The 20,811-nt window shown below is 44.7% G+C and overlaps 1 protein-coding gene across 2 annotated transcripts in view; it reads left to right on the top strand.

The window, feature by feature from the left end:
* Window positions 1-20,811, top strand: part of NBL1 (NBL1, DAN family BMP antagonist) — a 159,803-nt gene that overhangs the window by 108,992 nt on the left and 30,000 nt on the right. For both annotated transcript variants that reach the window (XM_069610383.1, XM_069610384.1), the window contains exon 3: window positions 5,788-5,899. In XM_069610383.1, coding sequence (XP_069466484.1) covers window positions 5,788-5,899 — 112 coding nt within the window. The remainder of the gene's footprint in view (window positions 1-5,787; window positions 5,900-20,811) is intronic.

Genomic DNA, 20,811 nt, shown 5'->3' with positions numbered 1-20,811 from the left:
CTAGCCCGGTCATGATACTTCTCCAGCTGACACTAATCTGACATCCAAATGATGTGGCTATATAATTGTGTGATCCTAGTAGATACCATGTGCTTACTAGACATATTTTATATTTACAGTTTAACTTGCCACCATAGTTTGAACCACAGGGGCAGACTATTAAAAAGCCACATCTGCCTACTGAAACTGTGTGTTCCAGGGGCTTTCAGGAATGCACATGTGATATTTGACCCTACCCTGCTGCCACTGGAGGACAGTTGCAGTGATACCGGGAGACCATCCCGGCAATGCACATGAGTGTACTTACGTTTTGGCATAGAGCATTATGAAAGGGGTGCAGGTCCTTTTCAGAAACAATTACTCTTAATGCCCACCCGCCAAAAAAGTTAAAGCTATCCACCCCCTCACCAGATGGCATTCTGTCACATCTTTAATCTCTGGTTTGACCTTAAAGCTGAGACACTGCACCATGATCTTTGTCATCTCTTTGGATTTGATCCTGAAGCATCCAAAGAGACGACCACCACCAAGCTCTGCACAAGCATCATTGGGCATGCTGAACCTCTGACTGTGTTTCTTTACCTCTCTCCTGTCCAGAAGGAACCATGTCTGGAGCTTCCTTCCCTTGAGAGAGTGGGAATACCTAGACCGTTCCTCAAGCAGCATTTTTGTGACACTGCAACTCTCGGGACTCTCCTGTGCTGCTTACCTCGGGAACAGATTAATGCATCCTCCTGACATTCCAAAAAAGATCTTTCCTCTGCTGGTCCCTTTTTGTTTTGATTATTCATTCTGCTGGTACCTTTGTTTGATTATTCATTAGTGTAGCAGGACTCTGACACTATCCTCTCTGGGTGGAGACCTCCAGTGACACAATCTGCTGCACTTTTCAAACTGCTACATTCTCTCCCTATTGGAGTCGCCATTCATGAACCCTTGTTCTTCGCAGAGTCATTGTTTCTTCACTTGCATTTCTTCAAGTGGTCCTTCTAATTTCAGCTAGCCTCTAGGATCCAGTCCTTCTTGGTCGGGGTCTTCTGTGGTTGTCCCTGCTCATCTGGCAGTCAACACCGATCATCCCTGCTGCTGCTCGGTGAAATCGACAACTGCCTTCACTTCCTCTAGATATCTTGCTTGGGGTTCCTTGACCCGCATGTGGTGCTTTATTCCATTATTCTGTGCCAAGTTAGCCCATCCAGAAATGAGCCGCATTCGCTGTTTGTAACATAATCACTCACCTGTGCAATCTTCTATCCTGGGGACGGGTGAGTGAATCTTGGGAAATGGACTACCTCTGGTGAGTCTTCTGTATCCTTCTCATGGTTTTTGGTTCAAACTGCTTTCAGGACCATGTATGAAGGCCTCTTACTACTCTACTCTGAATAATATTGACCTATTGTTTCCTATCGACCCCCACACAATTAACAATGGGACTGGAGGTAATTGTGTTTTTAAGGCCTGTATGTCTTCTGAAAAGTCCAGCTTGACCTGTGTCAACAATGTATGGTCCTAGGGCCATATTCTGAAATGTTATTTTAGTGTCTGGTTGCCTTTTTGTAATTTGTTTTTATTTTCTATCCAGAACATGTTGATCTATTTTTACAGCTATATGTTGTATGGTTCTTTCCTTTTTGTGTGATAATACAACATATTTACCCTTTAGACCAGCCTTCATCTTTTAGAGGGTTTTCTTGACTGTTCTGGTAATGTACCACCTGGAGAGTCAGGAACAAAAAGGGAACACCTGTAAAACCAAGAAGGTTGATATATCTGGTATTAGAAACAGGACCTAAGCAACATCTCCCCAATATAAAGGGGAATGGCAAGAGTCAGAAGGGCAAGTGAAAGTCACAACTTAGATGAGCATCTCCTAAATCTAATGACATGGGGCATCTTTGAGAGTTGATGGGCATTGTAGTCCAAAACCTCTGAAATGGCATGTGTTGCTGACACCTGCATCAATGTGAGGCGCCTTTGATGCCTGTTGCAGCTTTGCGAGGTGCCTGCTTCTGCAGCTCGATTTCTTTTAGACTCAAGAAGTGTGCGAAGGCACATAATGAGCCACTCTCCATCCTTCTGCCCTCCATTGCCGTTTTGCCTCCAGCACCAATAACCCATTTGTGGTGGCCAACTTTTGTAAACCTTACTTGATGTACAGTCCTTGTAATGGACATTTGCAATATAGGCACATTGCTTCTGGCAATTTTTCAGATGTGCCAAAATGTCAGTTTTAGAGCGACACTGGTAAGAAGTAACCTTGGTTTGAGAGGACTGTAGACAGTAAACTCTTCACACTATACTACTTCACACAAAAGCAAGAAATAGTATATAAAAAACAAGGCACACAATGTGGAGTAGTAGTGACTGTATGCAGCGACAACATACAATTGGTGGAGTGGATTGAATTGAAGCTGGTGGTCAGTTGATTGAGGTGTTCACCAAGATGCAAGCCTGGTCCGAATCAGGCAGGTGCTGAATCTCACATTCACCAATATTGAAAAATGCTGAAGTACTTGAAGGCACATTTAGGTCACACTGTCCTCCCCGCCTCATTAGTGACCAGGGCATGCCGATGCATGTGTTTCAGAACCCCGGTCCCCATTGAATAAGTATGAGCCACCTAGTGGTGGAATAATAAACAGAATGTCGAATGGATGTGTCCAGTATATGTCTGAAATTAATTGGGGACAAAATAGTGGTGAAATATGTTTGTGAGATGTCCACATTAGCTGATTTCTTTTTTTTAATCTTTTATAAGTGAACTGTAATTCTCGGGTACAGTAGGACTACACCAGCAGTTGACGGCATACATGTTCATGTGCGGATGCTGCTGACGGATGCTCCTGGTCAGCGTACTTAAGTACGTGGCATGCCATTACAACTAAGATTTACATGTTTGTGCCCGCCTTACTGCAGCCTACTTATTTACCACTAAACTTTAATTACTGTCATAAACTGCACACATGTAGCTGTGATTTGAACAGCTCTCAATCCAGGGCAAACCATTTATGTCGGGCTCCTTTCCATTAGCTTTGACAGCCTTCTCTTTTGAAACACACGTGAAAGTACATGGACCATTATTGAACCATTTCAGGTTGCATGATATGGTTAAAATGTGTTCACTGCAAGTGACATTAGAGGGTCCTGACGGAGCCAGTAAAGCTTTTTGCGTTTAAACTACATATTTTCTATGCTGAAAGCATACAAGAGAAGCTACGAAAAAGGGTCATTGTGTTCTGTGTTGCCAAAGCAATGCTTTGTGCTCTTCCGAGATAAGTGTGCGTTGCAACTTAACTGTTATTTGTCTCGGTTTACAATGAAAACCCAACGAACGTGATGATTCAAAACAAGCACAGCTATTTGTCAAACACAAGATGTTATTTTGAAAAGGCTTTATTACATACTGTAATCGAAACATATTTACAGTCTAATGTATAGCACAGCTTTGTAAATTGTAAAATGCTCAGTTTGAATAATTCTTTCTTTAACTACAGCCATGTTACACAAAAACTGAAAAATCCTCTATATTGAAATGACGCCATTCTAAGAGAAAATATGCATTGACAGTCAAAAGGAGCACATGCTAAAAGACTGCGTTTTACAATTGGGTGTTGTACATGTCTTAATCTGAAGTTGCTGAACAGTGCAGACAATTTTTTAGATGAATGAGCAGCGAAGTATACACATACAAACTGACAATTTCCATTTCTGGGTGTTTACATTTCTTGTTTTGTATCTTTGCATTGGGAACCCAGGAAGTATTTGATTCACTTTCTTGTCTTATCGTAGATTCTGGGGCCTGGTTCTGTATGAGTGATTTAGAAGAGCGTTCATGTAAATGGTCTTTTATACTGTTCTGCAGACCTTTGGCAACTGATAGTTCAATCTTACAGAGGAAGACCTGGTGTGCTGTGTGCTGTGTGTATAGAGCGAACCGGCATCCATGCCAGGGGCAGAGTGATTTTTATTCACGGCTAGCAGCTTGTAACTTGTTTTTTTTTTTTTTTTTTTTTTAACCCCCGAGTGCGGTGGGTACTACTTTGTGGTCTCCCAGCACCAAAGCTGGTCTGCAGATTGGTGAATTGTGCCCCCTCCTGTATCCCCACTAGATTCTGAGTAAGAGTGGAGATTCTGGGTAAGAGTGGTGCAGGGGAGGGGAAGAGGAAAGCAGAATTTGATAAGGCAAAGAACGTAAGTTGTTGGCATAATAGGATAGGCAGGAAAATGGGGTAGTATTTTTCCATGCGGCAAGCTATTCATATGGAGACTAGTTCCGCTCGGAGCAGGTTGACCATTTAGAAACGTTGACTTTGTTTGCATTCAATGTAATGGTATGTTAAGATTTTGTACTGCGTCCATCACCATAGGTCCTTCAGTGCCAAGGATTTTCCAGATAATGGCGTTTTACTTGTCTTGTCATCTGCTTTATTTGCATTAATAACGCACCAAGGCCTTTTAGAAACCACTTCACTCACTTAATACTCTGGAATAATGTGAGCAATGGACCTCACCTCTGTGCCTATATCTTCTTTTGGATGCCTCTGGGAGCAAGTAGATTTTCCCCATTCATTTTCTATCCCTGAAGGGTAGCTGCAAAATGTTCTTTCTCGTTTGTGTTTTATGCTGTTTACAGTTTCCAATCTGTATAATCAAAACTGTCACTGATCGCTGTCGGAAAGGTGTGGTGTAAGTTGCAATATGGGGACCTGGGATATGAGCTTTGCTTTTTTACACTTCTTAAACGGGTTTGTTTCCAAATTGCTATCGTCCTGTGTTTCTGCACTCATATCTGTCAAAATGTGGGGTTGGGGGCACTTCTTGGCAACATAGGACATACTGGACAATCTCCAAACCATATCTTTTTATTCAGCAACATGAATTGTTTTGATTGCTGGGAAGCGCCAGCAGTTTTTCTCAGATCACAGGGCCGTTTGATTAAAGTCTTCAGGTGATGTAATTATAGGCCCCCAAAAACAACGTACTTCCGCCTGATCAAGGCGGCAATTATGTTAGATCGGGGGTATGCAACCTGTATGGCTCTCAAGATGTTTTGGACTGAGACACTTATCCCGTCTCATTGACTATCCTGCCAAGGGCTGATGGGAATTGAAGTCCAAAACATCTGGGGAGCCAATGGTTCCAGACCACAACAGTAAATGCTCTTTCTAGCTCCGTCCTTGTGATCCTAGCGCCACCCTTGCTCTGTTTCTAAACCTATTTGGGATGTAGCCTGAACTTTTTCTCAGTAAGATACCATGACCGTGTTGCACCAGCAGTCCAAAGTAGGCCAAGCCATCAGTCAAACTGCTGGCTAGCCGATCTGATTCCACAAATAATTTCTGTACTTTGTGATATTAATGCATTGCAGTGCTACTATCTCCAGCATGTACTCAAACAGCACCTTGCCAGGCCAGATTATAATGTGTATACCCCAAGATGAATCTCTCTACCAATCGCTTTCTCACATTAATTCTTTCCCTCCCTCTCAACCTTCTTATCCTACTTTAACATTTTCTTTTCTTCTGCCCTTTTCTTTCCTTGTGTTCTTTCTTTGCTTTTTTGTTTCTCTTTTTTTTAATCTTTTTTCCTGTCTCCCCCTTCTTTTCTTTTCACTCCCACTTTGTCCGCTCTCCTTCTCTCACAACGGGACAATACAGTGACATGTGGCTCATTTTTTTAAATCTTCAGAGCATAGCCTGAGCAGTGGCACGTGAATGCACCTCTCTCGCGCACCAGAATCTGCATGGGCCCAAGCCTCCGATTACAGCTCTCTTTCTCTCCTCACAGAGCCTGTATGGGGCAGTGCTTCAGTTACAGTGTACCAAATACATTCCCTCAGTCTACCGAGTCCCTGGTGCACTGCGACTCCTGCATGCCGGCCAAGTCCCTGTGGGAAGTGGTAAGTACTCGAAGCGGCTGCAAAGTATATGGGGGACATATGTTTAAGACCAAATGAGGAACCTTTGTTTGTATTGAAGCAACTAGGAAATAACCTATTCTATGATGATGAGCTATTATGTTACTCTGACATTGATAAAGTGCTAAATCATCACAACAGTGTGGGCATGAGTTGTCTCGTAGTGCTGTGTATTATTTGGTAATGCATTGCTGGACCTAACTGGGCCTACTGGATACTAAGCTGTGGGCATGAATGCCCTTCCAGACAGCACAGAGCGCCTAGACAAATGGATCCCCCAATCAAGAGAGGAATGGGATTTTCCGGGTGTATCCCACGCCTCCCTTGTGACCATTGATCTTCCTATGACCGAGCATTCCTTGTCCCTTTGGCCCACTCAGAAACCTGTCGGAGACTGAGCAACTGCCAATCTCAGGGTCAACTGTAGAGGTATTGCTAGGTCTGGAAAAGATCTGGGGCTGTGTTAATGTCAGGACTCTCGGCTAGGGAGCCTTTTGGTTGTAGCCCCTGAGCTTCTGTCCAGCGCTACAACCCAAAGACCTGGGGCTATAGCCCCCCAGCTTCCTCCTAGCAACGCTTCTGGTAAACTGACCCCCAATACCTAAGACGGGGACACCGCTAGGGCCCCCACGACCCCCAGCGACACCTCTGGTAAACCGACACCAATCCCTAACACAGGGACATGGGAAGCCATTTTCAAGTGTCAAGGTATCTTCTTTGTGCTATCTCCAGGTCAGGTGCCAGGGCTTTGGATGTGCTGCGAGTGGTCAGCTCAGTAACTAGTGTTTGATGCCTAGGGTCCCCACAATTGGTGCACAAACCTGTCAAGTAGCAGGGCAACTGATGGCCTGATTTCTGAGCTTTGCTTGTTGGTTGTCGCCCCTGAGCTTCTATCTGGTTGCGCGAACCTGTCAAGTAGCCAAATAACACTGCACCGAGGAGAGGAAGGGAGTAGTTGGTAGAAGTGACCTTTTGGTTCCCCAGCCGTTGGCTGCAATTGTCTCTGCAGGGTTTCTCCTCTTCAGCATCGCAATTGCAGGGAACAAGATCTACTTAAACAACTGTTTGATCATGAACTGTTTGATCATGATGTTTTGATTGTTGCCATTACATAGATCTATATATACCTGTTTGGCCATTGCGATCATATTGCCACAACCAAACAGTTAACTTTGAAAATGTTGCAAGTCAAACAGACAATACGTATCATTCATAAGATGGTGCTGCACGGATTTCTTTCAGAACACCTAACTAATCAATTTTAAAGTTTTGAGTAGTGGTGTCCACCTTGGTGGGACTGCGCTGGACGGGTTGGCTCACGGCATGGCGCTGTTGCTGCTGTCTCTGCCTGCCGATTCACACAGGAGCATCCTTTGAATGCTCCTGTGTGATGTGGGGCTTGGGAGAGCGTGGTGAGCAGTTGGCCCCAGCGTCGCAGTGTGGGATCGTGCGGCTCCCATCTCGGTAGTCATACTTACAAATAAAGAAGACTTACCATATCTCCATGGTGTCCGTCTCTTCCTTGGCTGTAGTTCTCCGGCGTGGTGTTGAGAACATGCTTATTTTGCGACGAGTTGTCGTTCAGCAGGAGGAGCACCTTAACTGTGTCCCTGAGTTGAGGGAAGTCAGTGTCACCTAGTGGTCCTGATGTTCCGGCTGCACCCATAACAGCAAGTGGCGCTGCACCATCTGGTGGCAGAGGGACATAACAGCAAGAATAGAAGGCAAGTGGGCTGTATTTTTCTGGCATTTTAAGGGTAAGTGGTCCGGCCACCTACAGTGAGTTTGGGAGCTGCGTCGTGCATCGTGTAGAAGTACTGGGCCAAGTGGTGTCTGCCATCTGAATTGGGCAGTCGGCCCAAATTGAGAATTGGGTTGTCTTCCCTTTCCTTCTGTGCAGACGTGGAAGCAACCATACAGCCCCCACCCGTCTTCCAGACTACCTCCTCTGAGCCGGTTATTGTGTGGACCCAGTGGAAGATGTTTGACACGTACCGGATTGCCATAGAGAGGGGGGGGGGCGCAACATTTGACCATGAGAGAAGGCATGTTATCTTGCTCAGCAGCCTGGGTGTAGAAGGGCGGAGAATCTTTGAGTCCCTGCTGTTACTTCACGTAGGAGAAGGGGAAGGTGATGTGCAGGACATTTACCAAGCTGAGTGCACCTTGCAGGGCCCAAATTGGCCCTGCATGAATGTAGTTATGGAACGTAATCTGTTTTTCTCCCGCTCTCAGAAACCTGGAGAGAAAGTGAATGCCTATGTGGCAGCATTATGTGGGCTGACTAAGCATTGTGAATTTGGAGTGCTCGTGGACATTTTGGTGCGGGAACAGATAGTGTAGTGCACAACAGATAAGGGGCTACAAGAAAGATTGCTGAGGTTGAAGGATCTTTCTTTGGATAAGGCCATCACGATGGCCAAGCTGGCTGAACAATCTTCTGCCTATTCCTTGACTCAGAGTTCTTCCAAAGGGGAAGTAGACAATACGAATGGCAGGGCTGTCAGGCCCCCAAGGCGCAGGGTGTCCAACATGCACCAGTAAGTAATGGGAGGGGACTTGCTCCCCACGGAAAAAAAGCTGAAGGCGAACTTGACCTGTATGCGTGTGGAGAGAGTGCCCACATTTCGACAAGTGCACGCTGTCCCTCCAGAAGTGCAACATGCTGGAACTGTAGTAGGCGGGGATGTTTGGCGAGAGTGTGCAGAACTAGACTTGGAGGCGAAGTGAGATATTTGGAAGAAGATAACATGTTCCAGGAGTGATTTGTTCATTGCCACTGATGACGGTGACGATATTGATGCCCCCTGGTGTGTGGTGAAAGTTGATGGCCGTGAGGTGAGAAGGATGGCAAATTCCGGTTCCAAATATACTGTGGTGGGGTGGATATTTTTCAAAAGCTGGGGGTTGAAGCAGGCTTAAGAGCTCTGGATACATATCCAAAGGGTTATGGTGGCACACCGATCAAGAGTTTGCTGTCTATGCTTGTAGAAATTGCATTTAGGAACAGAGTAATAAGGAGAGTCCTATATATAGCAGACAAGGGAGGTTCCTTGTTGAGTTGGAAGCCTTAGAAAGGTCTACAGATTGTTCTGCACCCAAATGCAGTGGAACCGGTTAGGTTAGTAGAGGGTGATCTGTGTGCACAGTTCAAAAATGTGTTTTCTGCCCGGATGGGCTTTTAAAAAGATTTTAGTCACAGAATAATTGGCAGTAGAACACAAAGTTAGGAAAGTACCTCTCATGCTGAAAGGAAAGCTCAAGGATAAACTTGATGAGCTCTGCGAGAATGAATTAATAGAGCTGATTGAGGTTGCAGAGTGGTTGTCTCCTATGGTGATTGCCAAAGGGGGAAATGGGAATAGAAGGATGTGTGTAGATCTTACATCCGTAGAAAACATTTGGGTGGATCTCCATCCCCTGCCCAAAGTACAAGAGATGATTTCCCTTTTGCATGGTGCCAGATACTTCTCGACATTTGATTTGTCTAGTGCGTATCATCAGATTGAATATGAACAGGACTCTGTTATTCTCTTTTGTAACACTGTTTGGGGCATGTAGGTTTAGGAGAATGTCGTTTAGCTTGTCTTCCGCCGTGGCAGTGTTTCAGAGGGCGAGAGACTTTGTTCAAAGGGATCCCTTATGTGAAATGTTTCCAGAATGACATCCTGGTTTTTGCATTTAACACTAAGCGCCATTGTGAGATTGCGCAATATTCTAAGAATGTTGGCCTTGCCAGGGCTCATGATCAAAAGAGAGAAGTGTACATTCAAAATGACTGAAGTGTCTTCTTTAGGGCATGTGATATATTGGCACGGTATCGGGCCAGAAACTAGATTGGTGGATGTCGTACTGATGGTGCGAGCCCCTCATAACAAAGATTCATTGAGGGCATTCCTTGGCCTTGCTGAGTATTACTCAAAGTTTATAGATCAATTTGCTTCCAATTGTACTCCGTTGAGGGAGTTGCTAAGGAAAATGTATGTTTTGTGTAGGGATTGTGAGAAAGCATTTGCTCGGGTAAAGGGAAGATTGTGGGGGCTCCCACTCCGAGTATGTTCAATCCTGGCAGCAAGACTGTTTTGACATCTGATGCTAGTGGAGTGGGCCTTGGAGCTGCCCTCACTGAAGTGAGAGAGAGGGGAAAAACAGTGGTGGCTTTTGCTTCCAGGACCTTGCAAAGTATTGCAAAAAAATAAGTCTACGGTGGAAAGGGAGGCATGGCTTATTTTTGGGCCGTAAGTCACTTCAGGCTTTTCCTGTGGAGAGTTCCATTCATTAAGATGGACCATAAGCCCCTGATTCATGCTTTGGGAGGGAAGAACTTATATGGTTCCCCTAGAATTAATCGATGGGCGTTGACCTTACAAGAATAGAATATTTCTGTTTATGTTCCAGTGCTATGTAATGTGGTTACGGGTTGCTTACCTTGGCTTCACCTGGAGGGGGAAGGAGCGACAATTGAAGGAGGACAGTTGATGATTGCGCAAGTGGCCCAAGAAGGTGTACTGGATTTAGCTAAATGGTCTGAGGAAAGCATATCCGAGGAGGCTTTGCCAAGGGCGGCATCTGATGTATGTGCACAATTTGAGCAAGTCAAGGCTGAGTTGTGGTCTGATGGCTATGTCCTATGCAGGGGGAAGAACATTGTTCCACCTAAGGGCATGATGCCTTGTTTTAGAGATTGCCCACAGGGGGCATCTAGGGAGGAATATGACCAAGAGGAGGGTAAGGGAGACGTATTGGTGGCCCAATATGGATGCTGAGGTAGAGCAGTTAGTGAAACATTGTGTGACGTGTGTTTCTAGTAACACGTCGCATGTTATGGCAAAACCTCTTGTGTCCTGTGAAATTTGCTACCAATCCATGGGAGAAACTAGCATTGGATATAATCGGGCCTTTGCTTAAGTGGTGATGGATTACGACTCTAAAAGGCTGTGTGTAGGCTGGTCTGATGATACCACGGCCAAGTCTGTGGTGGAGTTTTTAGATGGATTTTTCAGAGTTGAAGGGATTCCCATCGGTCTTGTTAACTAACAATGGGGGTCCAATTCAGATCTAGCGTGGTGTTGGAGTATTTAAATGGGGTGGATGTGTGCCACGAGACAACAGCACTGCACTGTTCACAACAGAATGGCATGGTAGAACGATTTAACAGAGTGGTCAAGGGAACTCTTCAGTTGGCTCAAATGTCAAACATTAGTTTTGAGGGGTTGGTGAGGGATATGGTGTTGGTGTATAGAATGACACCCCATTCCACCATGGGTATTTCGCCATTTGTGGTGCTGAAGGGTATGAAACCAGTAGGTGAATTGACACAGAAGTGGCTGGCGACTTCAGGACCAGCCAAAATAACTAGAGAGGAGTTGGTCAGCAGAGCAGAGAAATGCCAAGATAAGTACAAGCTTGATCATAAGAGGCGCGTTTGTGTGGAGCTGTTTAAAGTTGGCGATAAAGTGCGTGTAAGGACCACGAGGATAAGAGGGGGAGGAACTATACCCATCCCCTACGAAAAGAATAGTTAAAGTTATGTCTTAGAGGATGGCATGAAGTGGAATGAAGGGCAACTTGTTAAGTGCTATGAAGTGAAAGGGGGAATTATGTGGGAAAAGGGTTTTATTATAATTGGTTAGTTATAACACGCTTAGTACCAAGAGGTTTCTAAGCGTGGACCCGGGGATCGAACCAGTGTTGCTCTGCGTCACCTTGCTTCCAAGGTGAGCGTGTTTTCCCTGAGCTATCCTCCCAAGAGTGCCTGTGTGATGCCCAATCTGACGTGAATCTAGATATTCGTGTTGTTGCAAGTGCCTTTTAGGGCAGAGGGAAATATTATTTATTTAATTTGTAGAGTGCGCATACAACCCAGAGGCATTGTGGCGCTAATGTGAGTGCATGTGGTGAGGCTGGGTTTCGGGAACTGGTGAGAAGTCCGGAGTAGAAGGTAAATGGCATCACAACAGGAGAAACTGGCTCTGGTCAAGAAGCTAGCGGAGAACAGCATGTCGATGAAGGAGAAGAATCGTGCGAGACGTACATGTACGGCATGCGCCTTCCAAGTTTAAAGACTTTGTGTTGGTTAAGGGGGAGGTGTGTAGATCGGAAGTTCGTTAAGGGCAGGTCCACTCTGAGATTAGGCGGTAAGGAGTTCCACAGTTTGGCTGCTTTCACTGGGAAGCTGTTGCCCCCTATGGTGGCACGTTTAAAGTTAGGGACAGAGAGGCAGTCTTTGTAGGCAGTTCTGGTACGTCTCAGGGAGGACTGTCTATAGAATCTATTGATCAGGTAAGTAGGGGCAGCGTTATTGAGGGATTTGTGAGTGAGCGATGCAGTTTTTAAGAGAATTTTGTCATTGATGGAGAGCCAGTTGTTCTGTTGACTGAGTCCTGAGATGTGATCTCTTCTGGAGATGCCCAAAGCCGCTCTGAGAGCGTTATTTTGTAGAGTTTGTAGTTTGCTAGTGGTAGCCTTGGAGGATCCCAGATAGAGGGCGTTACAATAGTCCAGGCGGGACAGTATAAGGGCTCTAGCGAAGGTAAGGCAACTAGTGTCAGACAGAAATGGTTTAGCTGTGCGGATTAATTTACACGTATAGGCCGTGGAGGAAGCCAGGGAGCTCACTTGTCTTCTGAACGAGAAGTTAGAGTCCAGGTAAAAACCCAAAATTTTGACCTCTTGTCCAACCCTGATGTTATCATCGATCATGAAAGAGTTGTAGGCAGCGGCAAGTTTCTTTAAACTGGACGTAGTGCCTAGGATGATGAGTTCCGTTTTATCATCATTCAGGCATAGTCCATGTATGGCCATCCATGCCTGGATGATGATGTACACCCTATTTAGCAAGGTCAAATCCTTTCCATTATCTCCAGAAAGCGGAAGGAGGATCTGGGTATCCTCTGCATTGTTAGTGTAGGTGATACCGAGATGATCCAAATCATCGAAAAGGGGCTTGGTAAATATGTTGTACAATGTGGGGGAGACACAGGAGCCCTGTGGGATGCCACAAGTGATTGGTATGGGGTTTGCCACCACGGTGGGTGAGAAGACCCTCATGGTTCTAACGTTGAGAAAAGAGGTAATCCAGGTGATGGCCTCAGTAGAGAAATGAGCTGATGTGTGCAAAGGACAGAGTGATCGACCAGGTCGAAAGCCTCAGACAGATCGAGGAGGAGGAGTAGGGCAACTTGGCCGTTGTCTCTAAGCGTATCGATCTGAGCTTTCAAGTCAATGAGAGCCGTTTCAGTCCCATGTTGAGAGTGGAACCCTGATTGTCTGGAACCTAGTAGATGGTGTTCTTCCAGGTACTTCTGAATTTGTACATGGGCAACCTTGTCCAGGATTTTTAGTAGAAAGGGGACGGTTGTTATAGGTCTGTAATTAGTGGGCGTGGCTGGGTCAAGTGTGGTTTTTTTTTAATAGTGGAAGTACTCAGGATTGTTTCAGATTAGTGGGGATGGAGCCAGTGGTGAAGGAGGCATTAATTAGTTTCGTGATGAAGGGGGAGAGGTCACGAGCGGCATCCTTGATGAGCTGTGCCGGGCACAGGTCTCCCTGACAGTTGGAGGGTTTCAGAGACAGGATGATTTTTTCTACTTTGAGAATCGTGACTCTAGAGAAGTTGAAGCGAGTGAGATCTGTAAGCATGGGCTTATCTGGTGTTTTTGAAGGGAGAGTGTCATTGAGGGATATTTTTTTACAGGCGATTTTACTTTGGAGGGTCGCAATTTTGTTTGCTAGGGCGCTTTGGATTTCTGAGCACCAGTTTTTGTCTTTGGTACAGGTGTCAGGAAGTACTATGGGGGTTTCTACTTCTTTAAGGATGGAGAATAATTCCTTCATGTTTGATTTCGCATGGGATATGCGAGAGTCATAGGAGGTTCGTTTATCCAGGTAAATTTATTTTTTGTAAAGTGTGGCTAATTTGGAAAGTTTGAGTTTCTTTGCGGCTGAGGGGGATTTTTTTCAAGTGGCCCAACAGTTCCTTTTTTGCTGCCTTAAGTTTTTAAAGAATGGTGTGTACCATTTATTTAGGTGTGTGTTCGGTTTGCTTGGTCTCAGTTTAAGGGGGGCAATTGGGTCTAGTGAGGTGGCCATGATCTTATTATATTCTTCAACCAGGGTCTCTGGGTCCAGATTGTCTGGGAGTGTGTTGAGTTTAGGGAGTAGGTTTGGGATGAGTCTTTCAGCTGTCATGTTCTTCTTGTTTCTTGTGAGGCTGGGCGGGCCCTGATAATGGGTGTGGGTGGGGGTCTGTCAGTAGAAAGCAGGAACGAGACCAGGTGGTGGTCGGTCCAGGCTAGTGGTGAGATGTTTGTAATGTTCGCTAGACAGTTGTAATCTGCCACCCAATCGAGTGTTCTGCCTTTGGAGTGTGTAGGTGACGTACTTCTTTGAGTGAAACCTAGTTCCGAAAGAGAGTTGATTATATTGCTGGCGGAATGGTCTTCAGGATCATTGTAACCCATATTAAAGTCACCTAGGGTGAGAACTTGGGTAGAGCTTATGAGGTTACTGGAGAGGATAGTGTTAAAGGATAGTTCCGGGACTTTTTTTTTATTGTCCCTACGGGTCGGCCATGTGTTTGTAAGCATAAATCGGTAGATCGTAGGAAACTTTCCTATGGACCTTACCCGACTTTTCGCCCATTATCGCACTCGAAATCAGCCTCCATTTTGTGATAATCCTATCATTCCGCCGCATCGACCTGGCTCACCTGCCTTTGCGGCACTAAATCAAATCCCCCGCCCCTGAAACAGACTTTATCAAAACATTCATATTCCCCGCCTCTATCCGTGACGTGACTGAGCTGCGTTGGCAAACGCGCCCAGGCGTCTTCTACGCGACTCCACACAGACCCCGGAAATCAACACAGATCAGCTCACAATACAGCGCACCACAATTCGGAATATGAAACTGTACTTTGAAATCAAACCGCAAGATTGTAAATGTGGAAAAGTACATTTATTTGACATCAAATGTTTAGAGAATATTCAGCGATTTGCATTTTTATTTGCTCATGTTCCAAAAAGTTCGTATTGAGGAACGCGATGGTCCTTTGCTGTACACAGGGTCTTAGAGCATCTCACAATACAGCACCACAATTCGGAATGTGAAACCGTGGTTTAAAAGCAAACGGCAAGATTGTACATTTGGCAAAGTACGTTTATTGGACATCAAATGTTTAGAGAATATTCAGCGATTTGCATTTTTCTTTGCTCTCGATCCAAATTAGTTCGTCTTGAGGGAAGCGATGTTCGTGTGCAGTACACAGGGTGTTGGTTTACGATAAAAATAAGCTCTTCTGTCGCACTGATAATCGCATGGCTGTTCCAACAACGAGGCACTAGGCCACCACAACGGTAGGTATGTTGCATCTAACCGTTAGTACCGCGTAAGGGCATACTTGTACTTGGCGATCGTCCCATAAAATGGTCAGGGTGGTAACGTTGTTCACGCGGAGAAGCAACTGGCGGCTGTAGAAGCCGTCCGCCGGTGTCTGGTACTCGTGACACAGACAGTAGTGAATGATGTACCTAAAAACATAAAAAATGAAATTAGTCTCACCATCAGATCCTTATTAAAATTATTCATTTCATAGCGAGGACAGCGCTACTGGGTGTACACAAGTGTTTAAAGGCGTGGCGAGGCATGGAGGGGGGGGGGAGTGGAGTACAAGGTAAGTAGCATAAAATAATAAATAAATAGGGCCAGCTGGTGGCAAGTGCAAGGTAAGTGCAGAACAAGTGCTGGGAAGGGGGGGCTGTAGGATACTGAGACAGTCCCCCAGTGCAGGGGTTGACAGGGAGGCAGTGCAGGTGGAGAGTGGAAGGGCCCAGGACCGAGGTCGCAGACAGTGGACCAGTTGTAGCAGGGGAGAGGGAGAGAGAAAGCAGAAGCAAAGAGGAAGGTTTTGAGGTGCTTCAGTAAAAGCAGATGTTTCTCCTCCAGATAGTGCGCGGTAGAAAACACTATGCCACATAGAACGAACAAGTACAACTGAACCCGTCTTTAAAGCCACTGTATAGTAATGAAATTGCGGTATAAACTCATCAAAAGTTACTTACATTATATTTGCATTTTCCATTGTGTCTCTGTGTAGGGCAGACCCGAAACACCACTCCTTCTTTGCCGACGTTACTTCTTCTAATGAACGTGGCTCATCGTTTCGTTTCTGAAATTTTATTCATTATCTTTTCTTAGTCTTTCAGGATGGTCCCGGCCTGTCAAGGTCAAATCACAATAGAACCTTATATTGGGTCGTGGGCCGTTCCGCCACCCGAGCAAAACATCAAAGCAGCTGACCTTCACTTTGAGCGAGCACACATTTCTAGTTAGCTGCAGTTAGTTTTAGGGACATCTTGTCTGCGTGCCTTTTTTTTTATTGTCCCTATGGGTCGGCCATGTGTTTGTAATACGGAAACATTCTATAATTTTTGTAAAAATGATTTATATTACTGTTTGGTTTAATTGCAATGGGCCTGCAACATGAGGAGACTCGAGAGAACAGACAATCGAATTACAATCATTTAAACCGTGATGTGTATTTCTCAATGAGCTCTGCTTTAGGTGGACATGGAACAGAGGCAATGTTGGGTGGCAATGCAGTTGTCCCCTGCATAGGTTCGTTCACCACTCCATGTATGTGCCTATCGAGGACATCTACGATAAGTCTCTCAATAAACTCATATTGCATATCCTCAAACACTGGTTTGATCACCCATTGTTTACTTCTTTTAGTGAAGGCCTTATTGTAGCGAAGCGTCCCTAAAGTTCCGGTCGTCCTACTTTGTTGACGGCCAACATTATGGTTATGTGCCAAGACCGCTAGAAGAGTCCGATTTATCATGCCTTCCATGCCAAAATGCAATCTTTTGGGCCTGTACTTTAGGCACATATTGTGGAACACCTCCAAATCTCCTGTGTGGCAGAATTCCGTGAGTCCCCTCAAATCTCTTGTTATAGTTTTATCAAATACAATCTTTTCAATGGCCTTGTGAGTGGGTGATGAAGGAATCAACCACTTCTTCTTCCGTGCCTCCTCTGTGGACAAATGGCCATGTTCACATTTGTGGAAATGCTCATTTGTCGACCATCGATGTACGTTGCTACAGTGCAACATTACTGACCGCCATTTTTCCAGTAGAATTTCCAACGACCCTTCACATGTTTTTGAGCTCCACCAAAGATGGTTGCTGATTGACTTGGACCACTGTGAAATACCTTGCATATCTTTTTTTTTTCCTGCAGCCGACAATTTTTTATTGATTGATTTTGCAAGATGCCAAACGTCAAATTGGTGATTTATATTTTTGTACTGTTCTCTCATTGTCTTGGCAATTGAAACGTGTCTGTCCGTGGCTATCAGGTCGATCACCATTCCCCGCGATTGTAGTTCTTGCAATGATGCTACAAAGCCAACTTTCTCCATGGCCACTGAGGATGTACTTTGTGACACCTGCACGACCACCGAACTCACAATTTTCTTACTTTCCATGTCCTGAAAGTGGTAGGTGCAGTACTTGGCTGAAAATCCTGGACTGTCGCATTGTCCATCACCGGCTAGCCTGAAGCGTTTGCCCGCGAATGTACTTTCCATTGACATTTTTTCCATTCTCCAAGCTTCGCTGATGGCTGGAAATAGATAATCGGTTTGGTATTTGTAGAACTGACTTTTCGCAATGAAATGGATTCCCACAAACTGAAAGAAATACTGTAACTTTTTAAAACTTGAACCACTAAAAAGTGCGGCCGCTGCACAAAGTAGATTGCCTGCTGGCAGTTGCCCCAGCATGGGTTGTGCAGACCATGCGAACGGATGATATTGTGTACAGGTGGCATGTATTTTAAGGTTAGTGCCTCGAATTGCACGAGTCACATTAATCAATGGCTCCCCACATACTTCCCCACCAACCCAATGCCCACATTTCATCATCATAATAATATCCATCAAACAGCTATCGAATACAATGAATTTGGCCTCTTTCCTTATACTGTCACTCTGCAACCCAGCTGGTTCGGCCTGTAACGTTGAGGACATGTCACTCGCATGAAAGGTACAATCTCTGATATCGTCTTCCGCTATGCTGAGTGATATTGATGGTGTTTCATTGTCGTCCACTTCATTCTCTTCCATTGCAACATCTGTTCCTTGTCCGGAGATGGGAGAAAAAAACAATGTCTTCAACTTTCGCGTGCTCTTATTTTTTGCGGGTGTGGATTCTGTGAATTGATCTACGACTGCATCCAAACTACCAGGAGGACATTCACTATCAATGGCTGGTGGTGGTATAGCTCCGTTGTCAATCACTTCATATTCTTCCCATTGGCACGATGCATCTCCAGTCTCAAGTCCCTGCCAAAAGGTTTGACAAGCAACATCTCTCGTTGGCTTCACTGTCTGTGTAGATCTAGTTCTTACACCCACTCGCAACTAGAGGACAGATTAGAAAAGGGATGTTCAGTTTAAACACAACTTACAGTATTGAACTATTGACAGTGAAAGACAACATAATATAGTGAACAGGACACTAACCTTCTTTTGCTTTCTTTTCTTTGAAACTTTCTTTCCTCGAACTTCAACATCTGGACGCTGTTGCTCCGACTCGTGTGTGCATGTCTCCACTTCCTCTCGCGCTGCAACGACTATACTTTCATGATAAGCACATCCATCACTCACTGAGGCTCCATCGACTCGCTGAAACATAGAACTTTCATTAGTATGTATAATAATATTGAAAACACAAAATGTACTTGGGGACCAATACCCATACGTACATCTCAATAGCAAAACACGAATGAACGCATTGTGTAGAACATTCAAACGACAATAGTTCACGCATTGTTGATCTAGTTAGATTGAACTGTCAAGATCCATACCTCGGGCTCCGCATAGACTTCCATTGATGATATTATTGAAGATGAGGCTTCAGCAACTCCCTGAAACACAGTAATTGCATTAGTATGGTTTTGTATTTTGTTTAAAAGAACATAAACTTTCTGCAGGCGTCAACGGCTCATCTAAATAGACCTGCACAAATGATCAGTTGTCTAAAATAAATAATGGATATCTAAATATGATTCGATTTGCTCCATCGTTGGAAGTGTCACCACCCAGAGATCTGCATCAACTACTAGGGGTGATGTTCTTGTTGAAGAAGCTCCGTCAGCTCCCTGAAACATAGTACTTGCGTTAATAAAGAAGGAAGTATAGCGGATGTAATCACGTCATTTGATCTCGCATGATTGATCTGTCAGTATCCATACCTCGAAATGCATAAGAACATCAAGGGACGCTGTAACTGCGGTGCACACTTCTGCAAGCTGTTGCGCCGACCCGTAACTGCATGCTCCCCCTTCCTCTTGGACTAATGCTCCATCGACTCCCTGAAACATAGGACTTTCATTAGTAATGAACACAATATTGAAAAAAGAAGACACATAGGAGGGCGACGACAGAAGGACATACCAATGGCTAAAAACGAAAGAAACATTGTGTGTAACAATCACGCTACAAGAATGCAAGATCTGATGATCTCCATCGATGGAACTGTCCGGAAACGTACCTCGAGCATCTGAGTGACATCTACGGTTGTCGTCAATGCGTTGGACTCCTCAGCATCTCCCTGAAAGACAGTACTTGCATTATTTTGGATAACAATAATTATAACTGAAAACAAAGACTAGAGGACGAGTACTGTGGTGTACCATTAGGTAAAATAATTACACGATCAATTAAAACTATTGATTTACATGCCTAAAACAAGTCAGTGTCAGAATAGCTAAGTAAGATTACCCGATAGGCGCTTGAAGTGGCTGATGACTGCAATAACGACACGGATGGAGAATCTTCAGCCTTCATATTGAGTGGATACATAAATGGGGAAATTATTGTTAGCTAATGCTACACACTACCGCAATGCCGAGAGATAAATACGTAAACTTGACTCACCAGTGGAGGGATGTGGACGAATAGAGTGGGAATAGCGGTTGAGAGCAATTTTCGCCTCGCTCGCGGTGTTTTCGTCCTTATTAGCAATGATGTGGAGTACATGTCTGGGCTAAAGTGCCTGCTGCAGATGCGGTATCGATCACCCCTCTTGTCCGCAAAGACTTCTAGGACTCTACTTTCTATCTCAGAGGCTGGATATCCGCAATATCGGACCCATTCTCTTATCTGATCTATTGTCTTAGGGAAAACATGCATTATAGTACCTTCAGATTTGTTATGGGTCTTCGAAGGGCAACCGCCAATGGAACAGGCAGGCATTATGGAAAGTTCTGAAAAGTAAAGATCAACAATTCTCTATGAATACCAATGTGTTAAAACATTAAATGACACATAAAAGGTTCAATGCAAGGTCCGTTTTGGTTCTTGGAACTATACACGTTATTCACATGCGGATAAGTATTTCAATAACTTTCAAAAAATAGAAAAAGTAATTTGACTAAACTCAGAACATGTGACTAGTTCCTTGCATGTACTGTCGTGAACGAAAAGAAAACATGGATGCAATTTGATGACTACTAGCAAATAGATATAAATTAAAAAATTGGACGCAAAATGATTATGGTACATGGACTTACCTTGACGAACAAACAGTTAGATGCAGGGATCAGAGTAGTTTCTTGTCGTAGAACAGGGAGCAGTTCACAGGTTGCAAACTGACGAGTTTGCTCAAAGTGGTCACGGAAGTTCACAGAGACGAAGAGCAGATAACCAGCACCTTCACGGGTTGACTAGCAAAGCGCAAAGAAGTTCTCATTAGAAATATGAAGTGGGTTATAAAGAATTCGAAACAGGGGTGTGTTTGTGAATGAATGACGTGTATATGTCGTGGCATTATGCGGTCTGCAGGGGCCGTCCAGCGTGAGGGGGGATGCTTGGCAGGAGACACGGG

Source organism: Ambystoma mexicanum, chromosome 8 (genome assembly GCF_040938575.1).
Source record: "Ambystoma mexicanum isolate Mex_15411 chromosome 8, UKY_AmexF1_1, whole genome shotgun sequence".
Lineage (NCBI taxonomy): Eukaryota > Metazoa > Chordata > Amphibia > Caudata > Ambystomatidae > Ambystoma > Ambystoma mexicanum.
The sequence above is the reverse complement of the archived record's forward strand: the minus strand, read 5'-3'. Positions and strand labels throughout refer to the sequence as shown.